Here is a 25,707-nt window from a genome sequence, read left to right on the forward strand (position 1 = left end):
TGGATTGAAAGTTGGAATGAGGCTAGCGGCGAGTGTGATGAAGCAGAAATCACTTCCACTGACGGCGGAGTGATGCTTTTCGTCTTCTAACCACGGATCGTGACATAGCTCCCTGGTGGCGAACAAGGAAAAGCCACATGTGGTTCCCGGTTCCCGGTTTGTTTTAACCTCGTGTGACTGAGGCGTCTGATTTCGCAATGGCTGCCCACCTACCCGCCACATTTTCAGATGTTAGTCCAGGGCTCAGTTAGCAGCTGACTGACACCAGCTCGCGTCCGAGTTGTGCCTGTACAGACAACATGTCTTGTTCTGTATATCCTTTATCCCTGTGGCGACCTGGCTGTCTGCTCCCCTGCCGGTTTCTTGCGGGCTCCATTATCCATGGGCTAGCTCCATCCTTGCCCACACGCCCCCAAGCGCCCTTCCTCCCATCATGGCTAGGATAGGCGTCTGAGGGCTGCTAATGCCGTACAGTTATACCGTCACAATATCTTGCCCTGCTTGGAAGCAGGGTACTTATGACGGTACTGGATGGATAACAAAGTTACCTGGCCAGTCCTTAGTACATGCAGGTGGTCGCTTGTCAGGCCCAACGCCACTTCGTTGACACTCCATATCCATCATAAGAATTCATGCAGATAAGCCACTTAGGTTGCTCATCGTCCCTGCTGACGAAGCTACGAAGATTTGCACCGGCAATGTTGGCAGCTCTTGTGGTCTTGGCTATGTTTAGTATGACCAGGGGCTATGCAAATCTCCGCTTCCACAATCGATTCGGTCCAGACATACCTAGGTCGAGCACCTAGGTAGGGTTGTCCAAGTTGGTACCTGGGTACGTCTGAATTCCCAAGAGCATCCTGCTCGTGGTTCGTGCTTTGCTTGTACATTCAACCTGGCCACACTGTGCCAGGAGCCTGTGATACCGCAAGTCGCCCATTGCGGCCGTATCTTCAGCCGCAAGGCAACTTTCAGGCTTCGAGCATAAAAAACCAACAAGAAAGTTTCTTTTGGATCAGGCACAGTGTATGCAATTAGCATTCACATCGAGAACTCTTCCTTCAAGTGCCTCGCCTAGCCTAGCCCCGACAGAACAAATCGGGTAGGGCAGTCGTAGCTCTCAAGCCTGAATCGCCTGTCATCTTGCTCGATTCGTCGCCCCAGGCATATCCGGATCGTCGTCGCCGGCCTGTATATTTAGCTGTACAGAGATTGGTCGAGATCTCTTCCAACTCTGATCTTCACTGAGCTCGCCTTGAAACCACGCCCTGCCCAGGGGTGACTTGCAAGGCTGCATCTCCAGACGCCCTCGCCTACTTGCCGCAGGACCCATCGTCCAATTGCTGCTCATTCGGTTTTGCCTGGTAAGTGGTGAATCTTGGAGCCCAGCCGTTGCTCACCGACAGGGTGTTACCATTTTAGCACTGACTTGTCGTGCAATGTTCCGCAGGTGTGGACAGCAAAGGGTGTGAAACGAACGATTAGCTCCGCCGTCCCTTAATTTTTTTTTCCAATTCAAAGTTACTACCTACCTGGGCAGCTGAGCCGCCACCGAAAACTGCCTATACGTACTTTTCGTACCTGGTATGTGAATGTGACCCGGTTCTTTGGCACGATCTGATGTGGTTAGTGGCCGTTGTTCTCCTTGGGTCTCGAATCAGTCACCTGTCATCGACTGTCCCAACCAACAAACCTGGTCTTCTTCTAGAAAGAGCCCATAACCTGACTCCATATTGCTCTTTCAATTAAGTGGCGTAGAGCTGCTGCCAGTCGTCGCCAGAATCCTACTGCAGAGGGTGGATTCTCTAAAGAGGAACTGCCGGCTTTGTGGCTGTCCCTGTTCAACTTGTGCATTGTCTCGCCAAAAGCCCCCCATAGGGTATTATCACCCCTGTTACAGGCACATTTCTCTTATTACAGTGGCATTAGGTGCATTATCCGGGTCACTGATTTCCCCAGACCGGGCTGGCCCTTCCTTGCCGCTCCGCCCCGGAGGCAAATCGTGTCTCCTGCACCCCTGAGGCCAATTAGCATTGGTTCACGTCACCTGAACGGTCACCAACCCTACTATCGACGCTGAATACTTGTACTCTATCACTGGAGAAAGAGTTGACATTGCCACAGTCTTGACATTTAGAGGAGTGGTACAGACTTCTCCTCCGCTGGACGCGATACGTTACAGGCATTACACTTGTGGCAAACGTTGGGCTAAATCATTCCGGAGTATGTAAAGATATAGCTCCTTGCATGTGAGAGACTGGGACCTTATCAGAAATTTCGATTTGACTAGATAATTTGAACTGGACGACGATTATTCAGCCCACCTCTCCGCCACACGACGCTTCCCAAGACCCCTTGTAACCGGCTACACCAAAGCAAATCACCTGTTCTGGCGGACCAAGTACCCAGCATACCCAGCAACCTAGATTATTGCCCAGAATCACCTTTTCCATGGGCGACATCTCGATTCCTTCCGACTCTGGGACGGGGAACGTCGAACCCGTGCTGCCGGAAGCCACCAAGGGGCGTGTAATGCCTCAAAATCAAGAGGCCTCTGGGCCCGACAATCACCCAGGTTTGCCCAACAATCCAGCGAACTTACAGCATACTTCGGTTCCTCCGCTGGGATCGGCACCCGCTTCGACATTCGTTAATCGCAATGGCCCATACCTCATGGCTCCTATGGCGAACGCCCTACCTCTAGACAACTATCACCACGGTCAATATCAGCGAGGGATTCAACCGAGATACACTGCTGGGCTGTCACCGCCCATGGTTCAGCAAATGCCACCGATTCCTCAGTACACCGGACCTTCGCAAATACATGTGGTGCCCCAGGGTTACTATGTGCCACCAGCTCAACAAATCTCACCGTACTATGGCGGTGGACATCTGCCTGTCAATCAGGTCGGCACAGCAATGTTGCAGAGACAAAATGTGGCATATTACTCGACCCCATTAGCCATGGGACATCCAGGCACACAGTATTATTACCATCAAACGGCTCCATATCCAATTCAATTTCCAAATGTACAGCCTGTTGTCGCTCCGAGCCAGCATTCTCGAGCAGAAGTTGGCCAACAAGCGTCGACAGGGGCCCTAAACCATAACCAGCCTCTAGACAGTCTACCTTCGCCTTTTCCAACTGAGAAATCGACTCGTGGTATTTCTCCCCGCTTCCTTCTCCTTCTCTTTTCAACAAATACGCGCAACAGCTAAAATTATCACAGTTAACCAAGATGAGCAGAGAAGCTCTGTTCGAAGCTCGTCGCGTAAGCCTCGACAAACCGGTATGCCCCCTTTTCCCTATCTCACTTTGCATTTTCTCCCTCTTATCTGTCTTCTCTTTTCCTCATCTGCGATAGACGACTAATAATGCCGTTATTCTAGGAAATGCCGTATGGATCGGAAATCTCCCACCCCAAACCGACTTAATGAGCCTCGTACGCCACGTTTCGAAGGAGACAACCGGACTCGAATCTCTCTTCCTGATTGCCAAGAGCAATTGTGCCTTTGCTAATTTCAAAGACGAGGCCTCTTGCATATCTGCGCAACTCAAACTGCACGAATCTAGATTCCAGTCGGTTCGCCTTGTCAGCAGGCTACGAAGGAATGAAATCGATGGCACCAATGGCCAATCTCCGCCAACCGGACCGGCTTCAGGCACGGCCAACTCCTCTCAACCGATCCATACGGCTAGGAGTAAGGCTGCAGTCAAAGTCGACGATGGAAACTCGACTGCTAAAACCGATCACGCGGATAACTCAACGGCTGTCTCGTCAGAGGGGCCAGCGAAATACCATGATAGATTTTTTATTCTAAAAAGTTTGACAATTGATGACCTTGAGCTTAGTGTACGAACGGGAATTTGGGCCACGCAATCTCATAACGAGGAAACATTGAATGGTGCATTTAGGGTAAGAGAATTTGTTCATAGCCTTGCAGAGATTCTTTTGTTGGCTAACGTGTCGAAGCAATGCAACAACGTATATTTAATATTTTCAGCTAACAAGTCTGGCGAATATTTCGGATATGCACGAATGGCATCCGAGTTTAGCCCGTCTTTGGATTCGACCATTAAGTTTGCACCCGTACCGCGATCGACGAACGAATTAGAACTGCCGAAAGAAGTCCTCACGGACGCGACTGAATATGTTCCTAAAGGCAGGATCCTTCGTGATCCAAGTAGAGGAACAATATTCTGGGAAATATATCAAGATGATTCTGGAAAGACCCTCGATGATGAGGCCAGTGTTATGAGCGGAAAAGATGATATTGCCAATGAAGAGGAGGAAGAGAAAGCATGGGGAAAGCCTTTCCGAGTCGAGTGGATGTCGACATCTCGTCTTCCCTTTCACAGGATTCGTGGGTTGAGAAACCCTTGGAATTCTAATCGAGAGGTCAAGATTGCGCGAGATGGCACCGAAATAGAGCCTTCTGTCGGTCAAAGGCTTATTGGTCTTTTCAACACTGGGCAAGGTTCTGGCCAATCAGTAGCCGCGAGACCACCTATTGGTACGATGTCCAGATATCAACAAATGGGATCATATGCTCAGTAGACTTGGTCTCGCTCACGGCTTCATGTTTCTCTGCCGTATGTGATGCTGGCTACTTGCTCTTGTTCTTGTTCTTGTTCTCCTTCCTTAATGCCCTAGCTCTTATTGGGGAATGCTAAGGAAATCTTTTGCCTTGTATTTTAGATCCAAGGTTCTTGGATTGACGCCTACATGATGATGGAGACGACGCTATGAATATCGGGTCAATGAAAAAGGACAGGCGGCTAGGAGCATCCATAGGTGGTCTTCTTAATGCAATCTCTTTTTTTTAATGCTGCAAGAATAGATCATTTCATCTTTATAGCTGCCAAATTGCCAGTTTGTTAGTTTTCTGCTCCTGTGATTAGCGTGGTCACCATAGAGGGAAAAGGCCTCTACAGCAAAGCTAAGTGCCCGTGGCAAAAAGACTGCCCTTGTTCATTGCCGCGACTACAGTGGATAGGATTACAACCCCTTGTGAAAGGTGATCTTTGATTTACAAAAACCCATATCAGGTGAGCATTTGTTTGAACGCTAAACAAGAAGTGGATATGTGTAAGCATTAGAAGGACGGTATAAAGTTTAGTAAATGTGGCTGTTTGAGAGGATAAAGTCGACCTTATACAGCCCGGAAATTAGAAGCGTGTAAGCATAAAATAGATGTTATGCAGAAGTTTTGATCAAAGTGGCTGATGGCCGGACAACAAGCACTGGATGATTCTCGGTAAATTCAATAAAATTTTGCAGAGTTCATATGATTGATTACAGCATAACAATCAACTCATTGAAAACATTCGTTTTTCTGAGTTGCCGTGAATTCCTGGTCTCTTGAGCACCTAACCTAGAAGAAGTCAGTGAGGGCAGTAGCTTGATGTGGCTGGGTTGCGTTGGTGGCGTCTGCGCCACATGTCGTCCAGCCTAGAAGAGGAGCCACAATGACGCATGAAGAGAGGCATCAGGTACAAGAATGATGTGAATAGAGAGCGCGGTGCAAACTCTATAGCTCTGCTTCCTTTGACAGCTGCAATCTGGATTATGTGATGGTGTAGATATGCCATTGTATTAATTTTTTTGGTATTTTTTTGGCTTTTGTCATACAGAGAGAGACGTTGTCGAGTTCAATTAGGCACTTACAGGGTCTGCTTAGTACCGGTGGAATCTTCTAGTGCCTGCCAGAAGCTGCGCGCAGTCGCCACGGTTAGGTAGCCCAAATGGTGACATGTTCAGCTTGTAAGCAGCATTATGAAGCACGGCGCATTCGTAACTGTTCGATGGTAGATGCTAGTAGATTCACCTGAATTCTTAGAACATCCTGTTCGTCATCTCCCTGCCTGATTCTAAAGTTAATGGAAGTGATGCAATCAACTATAAAGTGCGCCATGAAGTCAAGCAGAAGTGAAATCCCCTTCCTCATCAGAACACCACTCAGATACACAGCAAACACTCAAGCAACAACAAAGCAAAGCACTCCAACAAAAACACATCTCCCAATCTCCCAATTCTACTACAAGATCCACTCTGACATCTTCTTTTAAACCACAAAAACAACAACACCCAACAATCACAATGGCTTTCTTCCCTCGCACTTTCTACCACCCCACCGAGGCCTCTCTCACGCCTCTCTTCCGTCTCCTTGACGACTTTGACACCTACAGCCGACAGAACGGAAGAAGCTGCCATGTCCGCCGCCAGCCAGTTCCTCAGTGGCAGCCCAAGTTTGATGTGCGCGAGACCACCGGGGCCTACGAGCTCCACGGTGAGCTTCCCGGCATAGGCAAGGAGAACGTCCACATTGAGTTCTCCGACGCCCAGACTTTAGTTGTCAGCGGCAAGACTGAGCGCACATACACTGCTGGCACATCGCCCTCTGCTTCCACCGAAAACACTCCTTCTACAGAGACTGCTTCTGAGAAGGCCGAGTCTGTGCGCTCCCATCAGGCCACTGTCGAAGATGAAGACGAGGCCAGCGAGCACGAGTCGGGCTTTGAAGTTGTCACCACCGAAGAGGAGAAGAAGCCCGAGAACAAGGCTCCCCAGCAACCCGCCGACAAGGCCAAGTACTGGCTCACTGAGCGCAGCATCGGCCAGTTCTCGCGCAGCTTCCACTTCCCTACTCTGGTTGAGCACGAGGAAGTCAGTGCTCGCTTCCAGGACGGCATTCTGAGCATCACCGTCCCCAAGGCAAAGAAGCACGAGGCCCACCGCATCTTCATCAACTAAACCATCTTACAACTCGGAAAGACACATTACCGCGCAATGTCATACTACAATCTACCTTGGGATTAGCTTTGCTGTCTGCCTTTCTCGATTGCATCAATGGGAGTTGGGGGGATTTGGGATCAATGGATTATTTTCAACGTCTGCACTTGTTTGGAACTGGCTTTCTTTTGGTGACTAGCATATAGAGCAATAACTGCAATAATACACTCTTTTTTCTTCTTCTCATTAAACAAAGCATTACCAATGTGATATGTGTCATGGATGCCTGTTCGTTCCACAGCTCTTCAATTAGAAATCAAGAGCAGGATCACGTGATCTGGCGTCAAATTATCCCATTGCTAGCCTGACTTGACGCGTCGACCCGCGCCTTGCTTGTCAACATACCTCGTCTCTTTGCCTCAGTTCTGCCTAATTGTGGCTGCCGAGTCTTTAAAATTCTCTGCATAGCGTGGTTTCGCTTAATTCCTTCTTTTTGTGAACAAATCAATTGGTTTTGGCGATCAAGATGAGCGAAGAATACGACGAAGAGAACCAGATGGGCGACGAGGGTGGCATGACTGGACCTGGTGCGCCCACGCCGCTGTCTGCTTTGGAGGTATGATTGGTGATGACGCTTGATAATGAGGCTTGGACCTTGCTGATGATTCATTTTTGTAGGGAGTTGCTGGATTGACAAAGCGTGATATTCAACTGATTGTTGACGGCGGATTTAACACGGTCGAGTCGGTGGCTTATACCCCGCGCAGGGTCTTGGAACAGATCAAGGGCATCTCAGAGCAGAAGGCGACCAAGATTTTGGCTGAAGGTACGGTCGTTGTGTTCATACTCTCTTGAGACAGGACGAAATCTAACCTTGTCCAAGCATCGAAGCTTGTGCCCATGGGATTTACAACAGCCACTGAAATGCACCAGCGCCGCAGTGAACTCATCTCTATCACGACCGGGTCCAAAAACCTCGACACACTCTTAGCGGGAGGTATAGAGACTGGGTCTGTTACTGAGCTGTTTGGAGAGTTCAGAACAGGAAAAAGTCAGATTTGCCACACTCTGGCTGTGACCTGCCAGCTGCCTTTCGACATGGGTGGTGGCGAAGGCAAATGTCTGTACATTGATACTGAGGGTACCTTTCGACCTGTCCGATTGTTGGCCGTTGCCAATCGATTTGGTCTGTCCGGAGAAGAGGTCTTGGATAATGTTGCATACGCGAGAGCATACAACTCAGACCACCAGCTTCAGCTTCTGAACCAGGCAGCTGCCATGATGTGCGAGACGAGGTTCTCGTTACTCATCGTCGACAGTGCTACTTCACTGTATCGAACAGACTTTACTGGCCGAGGCGAGCTTTCAAATCGTCAGACGCATCTGGCCAAATTCATGAGGACCCTGCAGCGACTTGCAGACGAATTCGGCATTGCCGTTGTCATCACCAACCAAGTCGTTGCGCAGGTAGATGGTGGACCCAGCGCCATGTTCAATCCTGATCCGAAGAAGCCTATTGGCGGCAATATCATTGCCCATGCCAGTACAACGCGAATCAGTTTGAAGAAGGGTCGTGGCGAGACTCGAATTGCCAAGATTTACGACAGTCCTTGTCTGCCGGAGAGCGACACACTCTTCGCCATTGGCGAGGACGGTATTGGTGACCCTGCGCCAAAGGACTTGGAGAAGGAGAAAGACTGAATAATGGAGAAATGTTGCATTTGCATGAGAAATGAATAATCGGAGTCATTTGGGAGAGGCTTATGGCCTTTTTTTTTTTGGCGTTTTCTTTATGGATGAATGGCTGTTTGCCTCTTATATGTTTGATTGGGGAATTATAAAGGGGAGGCAGATGGATGGATAGATGCATGATGCTTGAAAGCAAGAGTATAGATGGCGATCAATTAAAGTATTATAATGTATCCTCACTTTATAGTTTCCCATTAATTTTTTATCTTCATCTCGTTTTGCCGTCTCAATTCCATGCCATGCTGAATGCTCCGTAAATGCCTGCATGTTATGCAGCCAAGCTGGTTTCCCAATTGGGCTAGCGCCGCGCGACGTCGAAGTCGAAACAGAAATTCTGCCCTGCAACGCGACCGACTCTGAGCATCACCAAAACGAACGACTTGCGCCAGCCACATCACCGCCATCCCCTCAATTTACAAAGTGCACGCCGCATGCGCTTCAGGGAGGCGAGATGGATTCGGGTGAGATTCAGTATCTCTTCAAAGAGACCCGCTTGAACCTCGAACCTCCCTCCCCATCATCGGTCGTTACCATTCGAGTGCCCTCCGGCTCTGGCAGCAGAGGCCGCCCCAAGCTATCGTACGATGTTGAGGACGAGACGACTTTCCGATTGAAGAACTTGGCGACTGCGGCGTCGATATACCGGCGGAAATGGCACGATTCGCCGAGGAACTTCCTATGGAGAGTCCTGGAGGACGGTACATTGTTAAGCATCCGAGCAGTGGATGTTAGCAAGAAGGACAAGGCGGCAGATGCGTCTCTGATTATCAACTTTCACTTCACAGTGCCGATTCAGCAGGGGTGCGTAGTGTTTTCGGACCCGGAAGAGCACGATGCGTTGTGCGTGCATGTGCTGGACCAGGCCTGCTACCTATACACGTTTACCCTGCGGCCGGATCTTTTCAAGAGAAGAGGCGCCGTGGATGCTGGCCTGCCTGATATCTGCAAGGTCCAGTCTCCGGCTGGCCTCAGTTTCAAGTATCCTCATCGAATGGTGGCTGTGTCAGCGAATACGCTTCTTGTTACGGTCAACGATGGCGGCATAATTCGATTTGACAAGCAAAAGGGAGATGACGGTAAGTTGGAGAGAGATATCCCTATGAAAAGTTTTTTTGTTTCTTCATTTTTTCATATGTGCCTGACTCTTTTTGCCTAGCATCTACTACGCTGTGGAGAGAATCCTTCTTCAATGTTCAAGGATGGGCGCAGAACCTACGAAGTCTCTTGCCGTTCCAGGGCAAGCACACGATCAAGTACGGAAAAGCCAACATGGAATACAGCACTGCGACATCCATTGAGATCACCGACTTTGGGCTCGAGAACTGCCTGTTTGCCGTCACCGTTTGCCTCGACCACCGAATCCGTATCTGGAATGTCAACGACGGCCAGATTCTGCAAACAATGGACATGTTGAATGTTGAGAGGTCGCCTCAAGAAATGGGCAAGTGGTCAATTGATCCGGCGCAGTACAATCTTACACGAGTTGTTGGAAGAACTCGTGGGCAAAGAATCTGCGCAACTTACTCCCCCATTGGCACTGGAGAATTCAAGTTTTGGAAGATTACTGCAAAGGATGCCCATAACGTGGTCATTGAGGATCTCTTTTCTAAATGTACCTTGATCCCAGCCACTCCATCCTCTTCCGATATTTGGACACTAGCGGATTTCGTGTTGGCATCATCGGAGGAAGGTCAAATCAGCTTGTGGACTCTATGGAAAAACAACATGACATACCGAGTACAGCGTCTAGAGCTGGATCGAAAGAATATGGCACAGTCATGGGAGGATAGCTGGGACGGCGTGTATTCCGAGCCACGAAGTCTTGATGTGCAAACATCTGGCCCCTGTGACCCTACCGATGTCACGGAGAAGTGGCTTCAGATGATTTTGCAACCAGGGAGGTTCACCAAGGCGACATTAGAAGCGGCGCTGGCCATATATGAGCGTGGGCTAGGTTCTCCGAAGGAGAACAACAAGGGGCGCGGATTGGCCGAGTCCATCTGCTCAGTCTTGGGCTCGACTGCTTCTCTGGATCGCGGATCATCAGGAGAGATGGATTATGAGCAGTTCCGATCATCAAGCGAGACACAGTGGAGAAGATTCTATCGGTTGCTGAATGAGCTTGATAAACAGAGAGGTGAAGCCATCGGCATGATCATTGATACTGATGCCGACATGGTTTGGGTAGTTTGTGCGGATCTCATCTCTTCCGTTCGGGAATGCAGTCACTTGGAACGACTCTACCACAACCTAGCTACGCCGGATCAAGGGTCTGTGCGACAAGCTGATTTGATCGGAGCCGGACTGACGCTCGTGGAGGGATTCCCAGACAGCCTAATGCAGCTTTGCAATGCCGCACTAAGGCCTGAGCTGTTTGGAGAATCTTCCAAGACAGATCTTGAGCGGATACAATATTTCTCAGATAAAGCTAGCTTTTGGAGAGGCATCACAGACGAAGATGCTCAGCAGGTGGTCGACACTCTGGACATCAATTTTGCAGCTGTAACAAATGATCTCTACCGAAAGGTGCTGGGTCTCCTTGTCACGCCGTTAGATGATAAGAGCCGAAGCCCTAACCATCCTCTGACGGAGTTTGGCAGAAAGCTCGTCATAACGGCGGCTGAAGAGAATATAGCTCTACAATGGAAAATATGCTTCAGCCAGCTCATCCTCCTAGCCCACATGGAGTTTGAGTTTGACAATGAAGAAGACGCCCTTCACCACAGGATAGATGTCGGAACTGTTTTCCGGCAACTCATTGCGACATTGAAGAGGCTGGAGCTCCTTAAGTGGCTATCACAGACCGAGCTGGCCATTCCGCTACCCGAACACAGTCTATCTTCTCTGACAAAAAGGGGAGAAGACGTCCAAATAGTGACTGCCTTGGAAGCCAATGTAGGCCACTTGCTAGGCTTGCAGGGGTTGGCCGGTGAGCCACTTGCCATTAGCATTACTGACCTCGTTACCAATCTCTGCTCTCCTAATGGAGATATCGAGGTATCTCCATCACTCATCCAGTGCTCCCTCATCAAGCGTGACAGAGCGGATCTGGCTCTGGATCTTGAGCCGTTCTGTGATCAAAATCCCTTCTCGATCTACATCCACGGCAGGGTTTTGTTAGCGCTGAAAGATTTTGAATCCGCGTCTATCAACTTCAAGAAGGCAGCTGTCGGAATGGGTAAGTCTGATATGATGTGTTTATATAATGAACCCCCACTAACCCCTGTCGCAGGCAGCGAAACGGTTGAGCTTGAGCGCCATAGCAGTGGTCTGCTTGACGACACGGAGTGGAACCTATTGAACAGCGGACTAGCTCAATACTATTCACACATTGTCGCCCTATTCGAGAAGCAAAGAGCGTACTCATACGTGGTTGAGTTTGCTCGGTTATCCGTTCAGTTCACGGGGGCCAAGCCAGAGAATGCTAGCATCAAGACAGACATGCTGAGCCGTCTTTTCAACGCGGCATTGGCCACGTCCCAGTTTGAGCTGGCCCACACAACATTGTTGTCAATGAAGGATGAAGCCTTGAGGCACTACAACCTGCGGAAACTCGTGGATAAGATGTGCGAGACGTATCACAACTCTGAGCTTGTGACATTAACGTTCCCTGGAATGCAGCAAGAGGTCGATGATATCCTTTCACTAAGATGCAAGACTATCATGGACGTCATGCATGCTTTCCCATACCACCAGGTCCTGTATTCGTGGAGAATCAAGCACAACAACTTCCGGGGCGCAGCATCCGTCATTCTCGACAAAATCCAAAAGCTGAGACTGGCTGGCGAGGGGGATCAAATTACGGGTGAGGATGTGCTCGACACGCCTGTTACGAAGCAGTACCTGCTGCTCATCAACGCACTCAGCTGCGTGGATGCTAAGCAGGCGTGGATCTTTGATGAGGGCATTCCTGAGGGGGAGAAGGGGGCGAAGCGAAAGGTCGTTTCGCTGGCGGATATCAGGAAGCAGTACCAGGATGAGCTGGATCGGATTGCCGCGATCCAGAATAATCAGTTTGGATTCGAGGCGGGTGATATAATGGATATTGCATGATTTGGCCCGGAAGGATGGGAAGCTGGGGAGAGATTGTTATGGCGAGAGAAGAGGCGTGGATGAATCAATGTTAGACGAAAACCCGCAACCAGAAAAATGTTTTGCATGTAGATTAATACCTGTACCCTCTCAATTCTTGAGGAGATGAGAGAGAAGAAAGGGTCACATGGGTTAGATACCTTGGGGGGAAATAAGCACAGGATCAAATGAGGGGATATACTGTTTGTTTTTGCTTCATCACCAGAGTCAATATTTTGGTTTTACTGGACCTCTTGTCTCCTTTCCTTCTTTCTCTCCTTTATTCATCTTCTTTTAGGACTGGGATAATCGTTATAATATGTACCTATATATTATCTACGACAACACATTTTCGTACAAAAAAACCACACGCACACACGACACTCGTAATCTCCCGTTAACGCCAGTAGTTTAAGACCCCTCCCCTATGCTAGAAATAGAAAACAAAATAGAATGGCAATGTTGCTGTTCGCTGCATGAAAAAAAAAGAAGACCCAAAGAAGTTTTTGGCCCATGGTTTAACTTCATGCCTGGACAGCGGTGATTTTGTTCTCGGGAGGAGGAGGTACGCTCTGGATTCCTGCTTGGATGGCGGGAGTGTCGGGGGCTTGGCGGTAGAGGATGATTTCCGACTGCTTAAAGTATCGTCGGGCGTCTAGATTGGAGAGAAATGAAGATTAGTATAGTACAGCTGGGGATTGGGGGGGACGGGGTGTTGTAGGCTTGCCTTCGTCAATGAGAACGAGACTGAGATAGTACCGCGTGGAGAACTTCTTGTTCACGTCACGGAAGGTGGGCGTCAGGTCGAAGCCGCCGAGGAAGAGTCGGATAGGGATCGTCTCGCCCCTTGAGGGAGAGCCGTCCATGATCTCGAAGCGCACCAGCGTCTCGCTCTCGTTGTACTGGTTGGGCGCGGCGCCCGTCGTCTCTCTCCTGATGATGGATAGCTCCATGTGCTTGATCTTGAGCCGGACGAGTAAAAAGTAGATGCGGCCGACGATGACGTCCTTGAGGTGGTACTTGCTCTTGCTGTACTCGAACTCGATGTGCAGGCAGTCCTCGATGCCGACGTCCATCTTGATGCTGCTGTTCATCTCCGGGGGGATGCGGTAGCTGTAGACCCAGATGTCCTTTTCGCGGATCACGTCGGCCATGCGGCGCGAGACGGTGACGCGGACAAAGTAGCGCAGCTTGACGTTGATGCCGTTGTACGACTCGTACTGCTTCTCGACGTTTTTGAAGTTGAAGTCGAACGTCTGCGGGTGCTGCAGCTCCCCCGGCGCGGCGAGCTCCTGGTTGAGCGAGAGGAACTCGTAGTGGTTGCCGCGGTCAAAGAACATTTCTACCAGCCCGTCAGTAAGGAGTCGGCGCTGCTGAAGCCCCAAGCGGATGGCGGGCGCAGTCCAGAGGCCGGCAAAGGGTGAGGAGGATGATGAGGAGGATGAGGAGGACCGGCCGCGCAAGTTGCCGGGATTCTGGTCATAGTAGTCAAGCTGCGTACCTATCGTGCCGATGAACTGGACCTTGATGCCCGTGTGCTCGAGGCGTTTGCCGTCCTTGGGCCGCACGGTGACGGCGCCCTTGACGGACTCGCCGTCCATGTACAGGGGCGCCTTTTCGCGGCGGTTCTTGTCGAGCTTGACGTCGACCATGGTGCGGTCATCGGGATCGTCGAGGACGATGTCGATGTCGACGGGGGTTGAGAAGAAGATGGACATGGTGGCGGTCTCCCTCTTGTGCTGTGTTGCGTTGCGTTGCGTGTGTTGTGTGAGAGAGAGAGCGTAAGTTGTATTATCCTCTTCTTCTTCTTCTTTGCTCTACCGATCTCTTCTCTTCTTCTTCTTTCTTGTCCTTCTTGTCCCTCAATGTCACTCCCTTAAGCGTAATGTGTTCCGATATGCCGTATAATGTCTCGCTGTTTCGTGTCCGAATTCGGGTCGAAGGGAGACGCAGGTCCAAGGCCAATCAACTCGGAGGGTACCAGGCAATTGAAATTAAGCTTCACCACTGGCGATGCCGCAAGAGCCAAAATGCGCCGCTGCGGTTCAACGTTGTCGCGTAGAGGTTGCGAGGCTTGCGGCTGCGCTGACGTACGTTTATGGCTAGTGGGGGACGATGTTGGTGAAGACACAGCTTTGGTGGAGAGCTGGCTGGGGGGGAGAGCCATACAGGCGCAGAGGTATAGAGTACGCGAGTTATCGTATCATTAGAGGTGTACTAATATGTATAGTGTACAATGAGAGCCAGGGGACAGGCCATATGATGGTTGACAATACGGCAGAATATTTAATGCATCGTCCAAGTGTAAAAGGCTGTATTGTTTCTGCTACTGCTCGGGTTTCGCTTTTGGCTCTGCTTGATTAGGCCGGCAGCAGAGAGAGACTGTTATCATTCATCATCAATTGGGCGATTCACCCACTACCCACTGCATGTCGTGGAATCTACACCTATTGGCTGTGGCTGTGGCTTCTACTGTATGTTGTCGTCGTATCGCATCCCACTTGGTCCATTTGCTAAGTCAGCAGCTTGTTCGTGGATCCTTTTTTTCTTCTTTGTCCACTCAGTCAATCACGTGCCATGTCACACCCTTCTTCGTCTTCCGAGTGTCGCTGCCCCACCCCGCGCCCACACGGCTCAAATTCGGCTGCACAACTCTTTGCGCTCACGTGGAGCGAGCCCTAGAACTTTTCCTGCCCACACGATTTCGCCAAACAATTCGTGATCGCGGAACGGACGACTCCAGATACCCTCAACGCCCCGACAACCCCCAAGTCACAGCAGCCATGAGGTACATTCACTCTGAGGAGATCCTGGAAATTCCAGAGGGCGGTACGTTTCACCATTTTCCTTTTTTTTTGATTTTGGCCTTGCAGATCCGATCGATTGCGCTGGAGGAAAATGTGTCTTTGATGATGATGGAAAAGAAAGAGATGGAATTTAGTCTCTTGTTGTTGGAGATGAGGGATTGACTGGGACAACGGAAGGGAGACATGATGGAAAATCTGCTTGCTGGCCTGGAACACGCACTTTCTGAGGAATACGAAGCTGACATTGAATTTTTTTCTGCGAATAGTCAAGGTCACCATCAAGACCCGTATCGTCACCGTCGAGGGTCCCCGAGGTACGAAGCACCACCCACAAATCGCTCGCCAAGACGCAAAACTCTTGGACAGCAGATTTTCGAGTCAAATTGGCAAGAAGGGAACTGGAATTCTGACATTGGAGGATTACAGGCAAGCTCACCAAGAACCTCGGTCACTTGGCTGTCAACTTCGGCCACCCCAAGAAGAACACCATCTCCATCGAGATCCACCACGGCAACCGTAAAAATGTTGCCACCCTCCGTACCGTCCGATCGATCATCGAGAACCTGATCACCGGCGTTACCAAGGGCTTCAAGTACAAGATGCGATACGTCTACGCCCATTTTCCCATCAACGTCAACCTGGACAAGAACAAGGAGACTGGTCTGTTCGAGGTCGAGATCCGAAACTTCATCGGCGAGAAGATTGTCCGACGGGTTACCATGCACGAGGGTGTCGACGTTGAGATCTCCAAGGCCCAGAAGGATGAGCTCATCCTGACCGGCAACTCACTCGAGAACGTTTCCCAGAGCGCCGCAGATATCCAGCAGATCTGCCGGGTGCGCAACAAGGATATCCGAAAGGTACGGGCTATATATTGTTTTTCTCATGATTTTCTGCAAACAATTGGGACAGTTGTTGGAGCGCAGCGGAACTACGCTCTATCAATTTTCACCGAAAATCTCCACATCTTCAGTCGTATCTCTCTATACACGGACTTTTGCTAACTGTTGTCTCAATCCAGTTCTTGGACGGTCTGTACGTTTCCGAGAAGGGCAACGTTGTGGAGGACGCTTAAATGTACCGGACAAGGATCTCTGTTTCTTTTGCGTTTCTGGGACTCCGGAGTGGCGAAGGTTCATCATTGCATGTCACGTAGCAACGGGGCTACTCTTTTCAAAAAAATATATTAAAAAGTAAAGTGAAAGCGATGGCCACTTTTTTTTCTTCGCTGTAGACTACATGTATGATGCGTACCTACGCCGTACTACGAACTTGGGAATGAAAGAATGTCCTTGGCGACGAAGAAAATGAATGTGAATCTTGGCGTTTATGTTTCAAAAATTGAGTCGTTGGGGAGAGGGGAAAAAGTGTCAGCTACTACTCCGTACTTAATGTGAATAATTCAGTCACTTATGAGCCTGGTTGTGTTGAGTGAAGATTCTCCACCAACTCACATCTCAGATAATATCACCACGTTATATAAATCGACACAGATTTCAAATTTTTATTTACATCACTCCTTGCTCCTCATCATATTTTTCATCTTCACCTTCATCTTCATCTTCACATATACACAACCATTCAAGTCTTACAGCATAATCTCATTTTCATTTCGTCTTGGTCTTTCGTAGTATGTACTTTTCATGCTTCGTCATGCCTTATCCCCTCATGTCTTTCATCCGTTCATTTCAAAACATATTGCACGTGAGGAAAAAAAAAAAACCAAACTCATAAAGATAGAAAAGGAAAGATGAGAAACGAGGAAGAAAAAAAACCACTCGGGGGAGGATGCATGTCGCAGGCCGCCCCCCTTCCACGCCGTCAACGCCAAATGTAACCTTTGTAAATGTAGTAGGGTAGGGGAAAAAAAAAGCTGGGAACAAGAATTAATGAGTAAAGGTAGAGGGTCAGTCCCACAAAGTATGAGTGCCCTTGTGAATATGTTCACATTGAAGAAATCGCCGTGATACCGCCCATGAGAAGCGCAACGTTGAGAAGCGCCGTTTAAGAGTGATCAGTCTATCGCTTGGGCACCCTGCTGTACTGAGGTGATCGTCCAGATCGTCCACCACGGCTAGATCTGCTGCGGCGGCTGCGCGATCTCTGACGTGATCTTTGACCCGTGCCAGAGCTGTTGGCTATAAGAAGGAAGAGCAGTTAGTAAGACAGGCATTGGCATTTCAGTTCACATGAAAGAAAGATAAAAACTTACTGTTGCTGCTGGTATAGTCGGTATAGCTGTAGTAAGAGTCGCTGTACCGCGAGGGCGTCTTGCGAGAGTTTGGCCGCTTATCCTTCTTGAGGTTAAGCAGAGTGAAGAGCGTGGCGGCCACGGCTCCGATTCCAAGCCACGTCCAGCAGCCGGCGCTGCTCTTGCGCTTCTCACGGCGATCCGTCACCACCGTCGACGTTCCCTGCCGGCTGCTGCCTCCGAACCAGCCGCCATGGCGATCGCGACGAGAGTGAGCCGAGGCGGAGGCTGCGCGGCTGCCGCTCTTTGAGTAGCGCTCCTCAATGACTTCCTCGCGCACGCTGTCGTCACCAGACCGGCGGCGGCCGAAAATGGCGGCCCAGAGCCCGCGGGCGATGCAGCAGAAGCACAGAAGCAGCAGCAGAGCCACACCGGCCAGCGTTCCGATGACAATGCCGGCAATGGCTCCGGGGCTCAGGCCGCCGCCGTTGGTGCCCTTGCTGCCGTCGGCGCCAATGGCCTCGCCGTCGCTGGTCGAGGTGGCCGACGCTCCGGTTTCAGTGGCGGTTCCGGTGCCCGTCTGGACGACCTGGGTGGTGATGGTCGTGGTTCCAGTGACGCGATAGGGAGCCGAGTACTGGGTGGTGGTATGGCCGTTGGTGACGATGACAATGGGCGTGGGCTCAGCGTATCCAGGCCTGGACGAGCACTGGCCCTGGAAGGCACACGTCTGCCATCCGGCACAGCAGATTGGGCCACAGGCCTGCTGCGAGTCGTCCTGGGGCACGCAATCGACGCCGGCGGTGGGCGTGGGCACCGGCACCCAGTGGGTGTAGTAGGTGGTGGTGAAGGTGCGCGTCTCGGTCCAGGTGCTCGTGTATGCGCCGTAGCCGCCCAGACAGGTGGCGACGTTTCCGCTCAGCGTCGTGCACAGCTCGGTGCTGTCGCAGCAGTACTGACTGTCGGAGCCGCAGGGCGTGCCGTCGCAGGCATCGCGCTGGAAGAGATAGGCGTAGGCGTTGTCGGGGCCTCTGGGGAATGGACCGGCGGCCACGATGCTTGCGGCGGCCAGCAGCGCGGACGCTGGTCGGACGATTGAGCGCATGGCGACGACGAATTCGCCTTGGTGTTGCTCAAGAGCTCAAGCGGACAAACAAGAGGTTCGCAAGAGTCCGGTGAGATCCTTAGTGAGGCTGGCTGTGACCAAATGCCAAACGTCACAGTTGTCGTCGCCGGCTAGTCTCACAATATCAAAGCCACGAGAGAGGCAAGGGGAGAAAAAAAGAATGTCGTTTGATTGACGACGCCTTGATTCAACCTTGCATAAGTCCAAAGTCAAAAAAAGGAGACTTGGGAGAAAGAAGAATGGGAGCGTGCAGCTGGCGGTCTCGGCGCTGCACGATGACTTTTATCGGCTGCAGACGTCGACAATCCCCAACCTCCCACTTAGACAAAAAAAACCCAGCCCCTCCATTTTGTCCGACCCGGGCCTTGCAGCCAGAACGAAAAAACGATGTGTGCTTCGTATGAGGTACGTGCTGCACACCCTCTCGGTCTTTTATTTCTTAGTTACTTCTACTTGCACGCCGTCTAACCTCTGTTGCTGGCCAAGTACGAGAACAGCATGGCTCTTAACCAACAATGTCACCCACACACACACACCCCTTCTGCTTCTCTGACAGACACCGTTCAAACGGGCCGCAAGCCGCGGTGAAGCAAAAGTGCCAATTCTTGGTCTCGCGCAATACATACAAGTGCGAGTACCAGCGGCTACGGGCAGCTTATTGGGGGCGCGAGGTACCTGACATGGGGGCGATGAGATTCCCAAAAGTCGGAGCGGAGGCAGACCACTCCAGGTCAGAGTCGACTAGTATACCACTCGTAGAAAGTAACAGAAGACACACCAGAGAGACGATGAGAGAAAAAGAATTTAGAGCCCCTGACTAGAAGTGGCAAGATGCAAGATGCAGCAAGGGTCCGGGCCGGAATCTGACTTGTGATTCTCCATTGGCGTCTTACGAGTAACGGTTGGCGGTCACGAGAAGAAGAGAGAGGTGGATGGGAATCCTACAGGGTATCTGGAGATGCCGGATCGTGAATGAGGCGCTGTAGTAGTCAAGGGCCTTGCTTGTCATTCTTTCTTTGTCTTTTCTTGATTCTTTGGAAAGAGATCGTTGATAGGCTCATGTTTGCCCTACGGAGTATGGGATCCCAGATGCCCTGAGCGGGGAGATTGGGGATTGGATGAGCTGGCATCAGACTTCCGCATCGAGCCACCGCAAGATCCCAAGAAACATGGATAGACGGGCGTGGATACGGACATGCTCGTAATACAAGTAAGTATAAGCACTATAGTACAAGCACCGGAATACGGAGGAGACATCAAGACACGGTCTGGCCTGGGTCAAGCAAGTATCGATAGTGCTCGTACTGTAGCTGCGAATCCGCACATGAATGTGGGCGCCTTGTTGGCAGCTTCTGATGGGCTGGCCAGGCCAAGCGACCTGGGGCCAGGGCCGGGCTGACCTTGTTTTCGCCGATTGCTCTGATTGACTGACTGGATCGACGCTCTTCCCACACTTCTTCTTCCAGCCTGGCGTGCTGGACAATCCGGGAGAGACACAGGCTACGGCAACATGGACCAGCTGCATGCCGACCGCCTCGCGCGCTGGGAGATGCATTAGGCACTAACTGCATGTCTGGATGATACTGCGCTTGATGAGTGGCGATTAAAACAAAGAGAAAGACTGAGGAAAACAAAAGGAAGACGAAAGACATGCGCTACGGAGGATTACGAGGGAGCTGATTGGAAAGGTTTCTCGCTCCCATTAAGCGTGCAGGGCGCCGTTTTAAAGGCACGGCGAGCCATTTCGGAGCCTACAAAGTGCTCCGGAGCTGTTGAGTGCCTCAGAGAAAAGCGGCGCATGGCTTGTTGTTTCATTCTGAGTGGGTTTTCTATAGGTTACGATTTCAATTGTTTCCCATTGATGAATTGTATTTGATTTTACGTGTATAAAAACATATATATTTCATACAAGTTAAAGAATAAAGGGCTCACATATGTCATATCATGGATCCCTTCAATTCCTTTCATCAAGTCCCTCATTGTAGGAAAAGCCCCTCAGCTTCAGTCATAAAAGTGGCTGGTGGGGTGGCTTGCCCAGCTTGCGGCTGGTGCTGCTGCGACAAAGAATCAAGTACGGTCCCTGATCTATGGCCGAACGCCGGATAAACCCGTCTTAAAAAGGTGGGGGTGCAACATCATGGCTGGCGCAAAGCAAAGCTTCCACAGCTGAGCTGCGACAGCACAGTGACACTCTCTCCGGTTCACCCACTTCCACTTCTGCTCTTCAGCCTCGCACAGCCTGCTGCAAGCTGGTAGGCGGCCATCGTCTCTCCAATTGATTTCTACTCTCTCTCGACCTCTCTCCCCATCTCTGTCGACTCCTATTGGCCTCCGATTTCTCCCTCTTCTTTGTCCTTACAAAACTCCGCGCGTCACAACCTCGCCTCGCTTCGCCGACTTCCATCTCCCCCCCTTCGAAACGAGATTCGCTCTACATCGCCATCATGTCTCTCGATGGGCCAACCTACCTGGCCTCTCTGCAGAACAACATCCGCCAGCGCCCGATCCCCTGGGATGGCGCCGTTAGAGCAGGCAGCCTCACCGAGGAGCAGCTCGCAAAGATCCGTGCCGTCGACAAAGCTAAAAAGCCCGAGCAGAGGAAGGAGATTGTGAGCGCAGACCTCGACGGATATCGACTGCTCTTTGTTGGAGGCAACGGCAGCCCCAGCGTCTTGGAAAAGGCAGGAAAGAATGCTAGTCTTGTGCAGTACATCTTGGTGCTGTTGGCCGATCTGCTCGATGGTAAGCTAGGCCCTCCGACTTCCACTGCTGCATCAAAACATCAAATAGCATTTCAACACGCAACAAGGGGCATCGGTCAGAAAGACAAGTCTTACGTGCTGCTGCTTCTGCTACTGCTGTTTGAAAGACAACATTTCATCATTTAACTATACTGCTCTTTTCTTTTCATTATCGAGTTCAATCTATCGCTAACGATATTCTGGTCACGAAACAGCTGTGCCATCCCTCGCCAAGGCTCTCCTCAAGTCTCCTGAGCCATACCAGCACTTCTTACCGTTGTTCCGCGCTCACTCCAACGAGGACCCCATCCCGCTCCTTACAGCACACGCCTTGTCGAATCTTATGGCTCTGGCGCAAGATGATTCCAAGCCCACCGTCCTTGCCCTTCCTCTAATCTTCACCTACCTGTCCGGCCTGGCCCAGAGCTCCGATGCTGGCTTACAAGATTTCGCCGTGCAAGAGTACTCTTCCCTGTTGTTTGGACATGCCTCCCGAGAGCACTTTTGGAAGCAGCGCAGCGACACCGTTACGCCCCTCGTTAATATTCTTCGGGCGGCGGCTGGTGTTGGTAGCGGCAGCGACTCATCGGCTAGTCTATGGAGCGGCACTGCAAGCACGCGCACCTTTGAGGGCTCTCTGAATGGAGGCGTTGGTTTACAGCTATTGTACCATGTTCTCATGGTCCTATGGCAGATGAGCTTTGAGGCAGAACAAATCGGAGATGAGCTAAACGAGTGAGTGTTTTTGCTTGTTATCAATCTCTTGACAGGACCATGTCTAGCCTTTGATGTTCCCAACTAACCATGATTGTAGCGAATACGACATCATCCTTTTATACACCCACCTTCTTCGACTCTCGCCCAAGGAGAAGACGACCCGATTGATTGTAGCCACTCTGTACAACCTGCTGGAGAAGAACCAGAGAACGCTTCTGCCCACTGCCGTGCTCGCCCGTTTACCCGCACTGCTGCAGAATCTCAGTGGTCGCCATCTTGCTGACCCTGACTTGCTGGAGGATCTGCAGAGCCTCAAGGAGCTGCTCGAAGAACACACCAAGACGAAAACTACGTTTGACGAGTACCTGGCCGAAGTCCACTCAGGCCACCTTCGCTGGTCCCCGCCACACCGCAACACTATCTTCTGGGCAGAGAACGCACGAAGAATTCTCGAGTATCAAAACGGCGAAGTCCCTCGCAAATTGGCCGAGATTATGCAGAAGCCCTGGGACAATGATAAGCAGGTTTTGGCTATTGCATGTAACGACATTGGATGCCTAGTCAAGGAAGTTCCCGAAAGGCGATCACAGCTCGAGAAGATTGGCTTGAAGACACGGATCATGGAGCTCATGGCATCCGACGATGAGAATGTTCGGTGGGAGAGTCTTCGTGCCCTGGGAGGCTGGCTAAAGTACAGCTTTGAGGACAGCAATTAGAGCCAATGACCGAATCCCACTCTTTTAATCTCTAATCATGGAATCGGTCTTGGGCAGCTGGAGCGACTGCATCCGCCTAGAATGGGAGGAGATGGTGACCTTTTTTTTTTTTTCTACTTCTTATTTTCTTGTTTTTCTGGATGCCTCCGTAGATGCAGTATCATTTGGAGCATCGATTGTAATTGGCATAACTATGTACGGAGTACCTACCAAGCCAAGCCTGGGATTAGCTAGACCCTGGCCCTGACTGTGTATGATGACAATAAAGACGCAGAATTTCGAAGCTGTCCCCGCCTTTGCTGAGGATCAGTGTCAATGGTAATGGCAATGGCCAGTGTTTTGGATAGGCACCTTATTGCGAGATGATGATGCCGTCTTCATTACCGCCCTCGGCTAAACATTATAGCGAATCTAACTTTTTACTCAAACGATTCAGCGCAGAGACCAAAAGAACTTTTAGCAGAGTCGATATCGGAGAGCGGATCTTATTTAGTTGGTCACTCACTATCCCAGCAATCCGCAGCTACCCGAACTGCCCCACAGTCAGAATAATCTTACCATTACCCAATTGATGTCCAACTTTATCAACAACCGACGCTTCGGCGATTTTCGTGCATATCCATTTCTCTCACGACAGTTGCTTTCCCTCCCTTCATTTCTCTTCTGTATCCCCTAATCTCATCCTCGCAATCTCCCCTCTTTGTCTTTGGTCCTTTTTTCTGTTTCCCTTTGCTTTTCGTCGGCCAATTGACGCATCATGATGAAGAGCTTCACCAGAATTGCTCGGGCATCGCCCCGCGTCAAGGTTTCGGCCTCACTCTCTGCTGGCCGCCTGTCGACTGCTGGAAGCATCCGATGCGCCTCCAATGCCTCCAGCGGAGAGCCGCTCAAGAAGACGCCGCTGTACGACTTCCACGTTGCCAATGGCGCCAAGATGGTGCCCTTTGCCGGCTACCACATGCCTGTCCAGTACTCGTCTCTGTCTCTGGCGGAATCTCACCACTTCACACGCAACCATGCGTCACTTTTCGACGTCAGCCACATGGTTCAGCACATCTTCAAGGGCCCTGCCGCGGCGGCGTTTTTGGAGAAGGTGACGCCCTCGTCGTGGAGCAATGTCGCTCCCATGAGTGGCAAGCTGACGACTTTCCTGTGGCCCGGCACTGGAGGCATTGTCGACGATACTATTGTTACCAGGATCGGCGAGGATGAGTTTTATGTGGTGACCAACGGAGCCTGTCTCGAGAAGGACACCAAGTACATTGACGAGGAGCTGGGCAAGTTTGGTGGCGACGTCAAGTGGACGAGGCTGGACGGATCCGGCCTGGTTGCACTGCAGGGACCTCAGGCGGCTGAGATCCTGAGCGAAGTCCTCGTTACTGATGTCAACCTGAAGGAGTTTTACTTTGGCAACACCATCCAGGCTGAGCTCAAGCTTGCGGATGGCAGCAAGACCCACCCTGTCCTGATTAGCCGTGGTGGCTACACTGGTGAGGATGGCTTCGAAATCTCCTTCAACGGCAAGCTGTATCCCGCCCTGGAGAGCACCGTCAAGGCTGTCGAGTCTCTCATCAAGACTGCTGGTCCTGAGCGTCTCCAGATGGCCGGTCTCGGAGCTCGTGATTCCCTTCGTCTGGAGGCTGGTATGTGCCTTTACGGCCACGATCTGGACGACACCACCACTCCCGTCGAGGCTGGCCTCAGCTGGATCATCTCCCCTGAGCGCCGCAAGGCTGGCGGCTTCCACGGCGCTGAGGTCATTCTCCCTCAGCTCACACCAAAGTCCAAGGGCGGCTCCGGCGTCGAGAGACGGCGTGTTGGTTTCGTCGTCCAGGGCGCACCCGCTCGAGAGGGCGCGGAGATCCAGAAGGATGGACAGACCATTGGCACAATCACCAGCGGTGTTCCCAGCCCGACTCTTGGAAAGAACATTGCCATGGGATACATCAAGGATGGACAGCACAAGGCTGGCACTGAGGTGGATGTCGTTGTCCGTGGCCGCAAGAGGCAGGCTGTCGTGACGAAGATGCCGTTTACCCCTGCCAAGTACTGGAAGGCTCCCGCCTAAGCTAATTCCTTTTCTCTCTCTTTTCTCTTGTTATAAAAATGGTGTTTTTCTTGGGATAGCGGCGATTTTGGTTACTTAACGTGGTATATGGGAGGATTGATATATGGATACTTCAACGTGTTTCATGGCATTACGAATCGGAAATGGTACTCTTCTTTTCCAACATGACCCGTATCGCCTTGACCTTGACCAGCTCCTCTAGACTCCTTACCTGAGCTTCCAAGACCCCATCCTTGTCAACATAGTGATGTAGCACTGCCAGAGCTGAGCCCTTCCACAGCGGCACGTTCCTGGTTCTTCCAATTATAGTTCCGATCAGCGCCATCGTTCCCGAGAAATGCGCGGCTAGCGGTAAGATTAGCCATCTCCACACGAATGAATAGGACGGCTTGGCTTCGTGTACGGTTAGGCTATGTGGCTATGTGCGATTCCGTTGAATACACCGGACACGACTTCCAGACCAAGTAAGCTTGTTCTTTCGCTTAATCATCTTGTCTCAGTTGAGGCCCCCAATAGTTGCGCGGGTTGGCTACACACACCATTTTCAATGTATTTCCCTGCGCCCGTCAATACATGTGCCAGACCCATAATACTTTCCCTTTATAATTCGATTCCGAAAGGATTTGAATTAGTGCTGACAGTGTAGGCTACATCAAGTTGTAGCTGGGTATGTATATATTCACATCTTTCACTGCATCATTGAGGTTTTACGATGGGTTCGGGATATTGCAGTAATACTTAGACACGCTCTTCTACCTCCATGATTTGACAGTTGACGCTAGCTCTCATA

The 25,707-nt window shown here is 50.9% G+C and overlaps 9 protein-coding genes across 9 annotated transcripts; 7 read left to right on the forward strand and 2 right to left on the reverse strand.

Annotated features, from left to right (window-relative positions):
• Positions 1 to 2,670: 2,670 nt before the first annotated feature.
• On the forward strand, positions 2,671 to 4,832 carry TRIVIDRAFT_211736 (uncharacterized protein; the record flags this gene model as incomplete). Its single annotated transcript, XM_014105201.1, has 4 exons — positions 2,671 to 3,160; positions 3,228 to 3,287; positions 3,388 to 3,914; positions 3,972 to 4,832. The coding sequence occupies 4 exons, from the start codon at positions 2,671 to 2,673 to the stop codon at positions 4,554 to 4,556; spliced, it is 1,662 nt and encodes a 553-aa protein (XP_013960676.1).
• A 1,122-nt stretch (positions 4,833 to 5,954) lies between these two features.
• Positions 5,955 to 6,986, forward strand: TRIVIDRAFT_215292 (uncharacterized protein; the record flags this gene model as incomplete). Its single annotated transcript, XM_014105202.1, has 1 exon — positions 5,955 to 6,986. One exon carries the CDS (start codon positions 6,099 to 6,101, stop codon positions 6,750 to 6,752), a length of 654 nt encoding a protein of 217 aa, XP_013960677.1.
• Positions 6,987 to 7,257: 271 nt separating this feature from the next.
• On the forward strand, positions 7,258 to 8,420 carry TRIVIDRAFT_112066 (meiosis defective protein MEI3; the record flags this gene model as incomplete). Its single annotated transcript, XM_014105448.1, has 3 exons — positions 7,258 to 7,347; positions 7,410 to 7,571; positions 7,605 to 8,420. Coding segments are annotated over 3 exons (1,068 nt in total), but the record flags the coding sequence as incomplete, so codon positions are not given.
• Positions 8,421 to 8,931: 511 nt separating this feature from the next.
• On the forward strand, positions 8,932 to 12,533 carry TRIVIDRAFT_35298 (uncharacterized protein; the record flags this gene model as incomplete). The annotated part of the gene is made up of 3 exons (XM_014105203.1): positions 8,932 to 9,556; positions 9,637 to 11,658; positions 11,713 to 12,533. The coding sequence occupies 3 exons, from the start codon at positions 8,932 to 8,934 to the stop codon at positions 12,531 to 12,533; spliced, it is 3,468 nt and encodes a 1,155-aa protein (XP_013960678.1).
• A 334-nt stretch (positions 12,534 to 12,867) lies between these two features.
• Positions 12,868 to 14,465, reverse strand: TRIVIDRAFT_92096 (uncharacterized protein; the record flags this gene model as incomplete). Its single annotated transcript, XM_014105204.1, has 3 exons — positions 12,868 to 13,206; positions 13,279 to 13,893; positions 14,053 to 14,465. 3 exons carry the CDS (start codon positions 14,267 to 14,269, stop codon positions 13,076 to 13,078), a joined length of 963 nt encoding a protein of 320 aa, XP_013960679.1.
• Positions 14,466 to 15,269: 804 nt separating this feature from the next.
• On the forward strand, positions 15,270 to 16,694 carry TRIVIDRAFT_92097 (uncharacterized protein; the record flags this gene model as incomplete). Its single annotated transcript, XM_014105205.1, has 4 exons — positions 15,270 to 15,380; positions 15,625 to 15,672; positions 15,785 to 16,218; positions 16,380 to 16,694. The coding sequence occupies 4 exons, from the start codon at positions 15,335 to 15,337 to the stop codon at positions 16,431 to 16,433; spliced, it is 582 nt and encodes a 193-aa protein (XP_013960680.1).
• An 844-nt stretch (positions 16,695 to 17,538) lies between these two features.
• Positions 17,539 to 18,654, reverse strand: TRIVIDRAFT_36127 (uncharacterized protein; the record flags this gene model as incomplete). Its single annotated transcript, XM_014105206.1, has 1 exon — positions 17,539 to 18,654. The coding sequence occupies one exon, from the start codon at positions 18,652 to 18,654 to the stop codon at positions 17,539 to 17,541; it is 1,116 nt and encodes a 371-aa protein (XP_013960681.1).
• A 2,465-nt stretch (positions 18,655 to 21,119) lies between these two features.
• On the forward strand, positions 21,120 to 23,132 carry TRIVIDRAFT_208047 (uncharacterized protein; the record flags this gene model as incomplete). The annotated part of the gene is made up of 3 exons (XM_014105207.1): positions 21,120 to 21,417; positions 21,632 to 22,151; positions 22,231 to 23,132. The coding sequence occupies 3 exons, from the start codon at positions 21,120 to 21,122 to the stop codon at positions 22,847 to 22,849; spliced, it is 1,437 nt and encodes a 478-aa protein (XP_013960682.1).
• A 372-nt stretch (positions 23,133 to 23,504) lies between these two features.
• On the forward strand, positions 23,505 to 25,078 carry TRIVIDRAFT_215296 (uncharacterized protein; the record flags this gene model as incomplete). The annotated part of the gene is made up of 1 exon (XM_014105208.1): positions 23,505 to 25,078. The coding sequence occupies one exon, from the start codon at positions 23,607 to 23,609 to the stop codon at positions 24,915 to 24,917; it is 1,311 nt and encodes a 436-aa protein (XP_013960683.1).
• Positions 25,079 to 25,707: the final 629 nt, after the last annotated feature.

This window comes from Trichoderma virens (assembly GCF_000170995.1).
Source record: "Trichoderma virens Gv29-8 chromosome Unknown TRIVIscaffold_2, whole genome shotgun sequence".
NCBI lineage: Eukaryota > Fungi > Ascomycota > Sordariomycetes > Hypocreales > Hypocreaceae > Trichoderma > Trichoderma virens.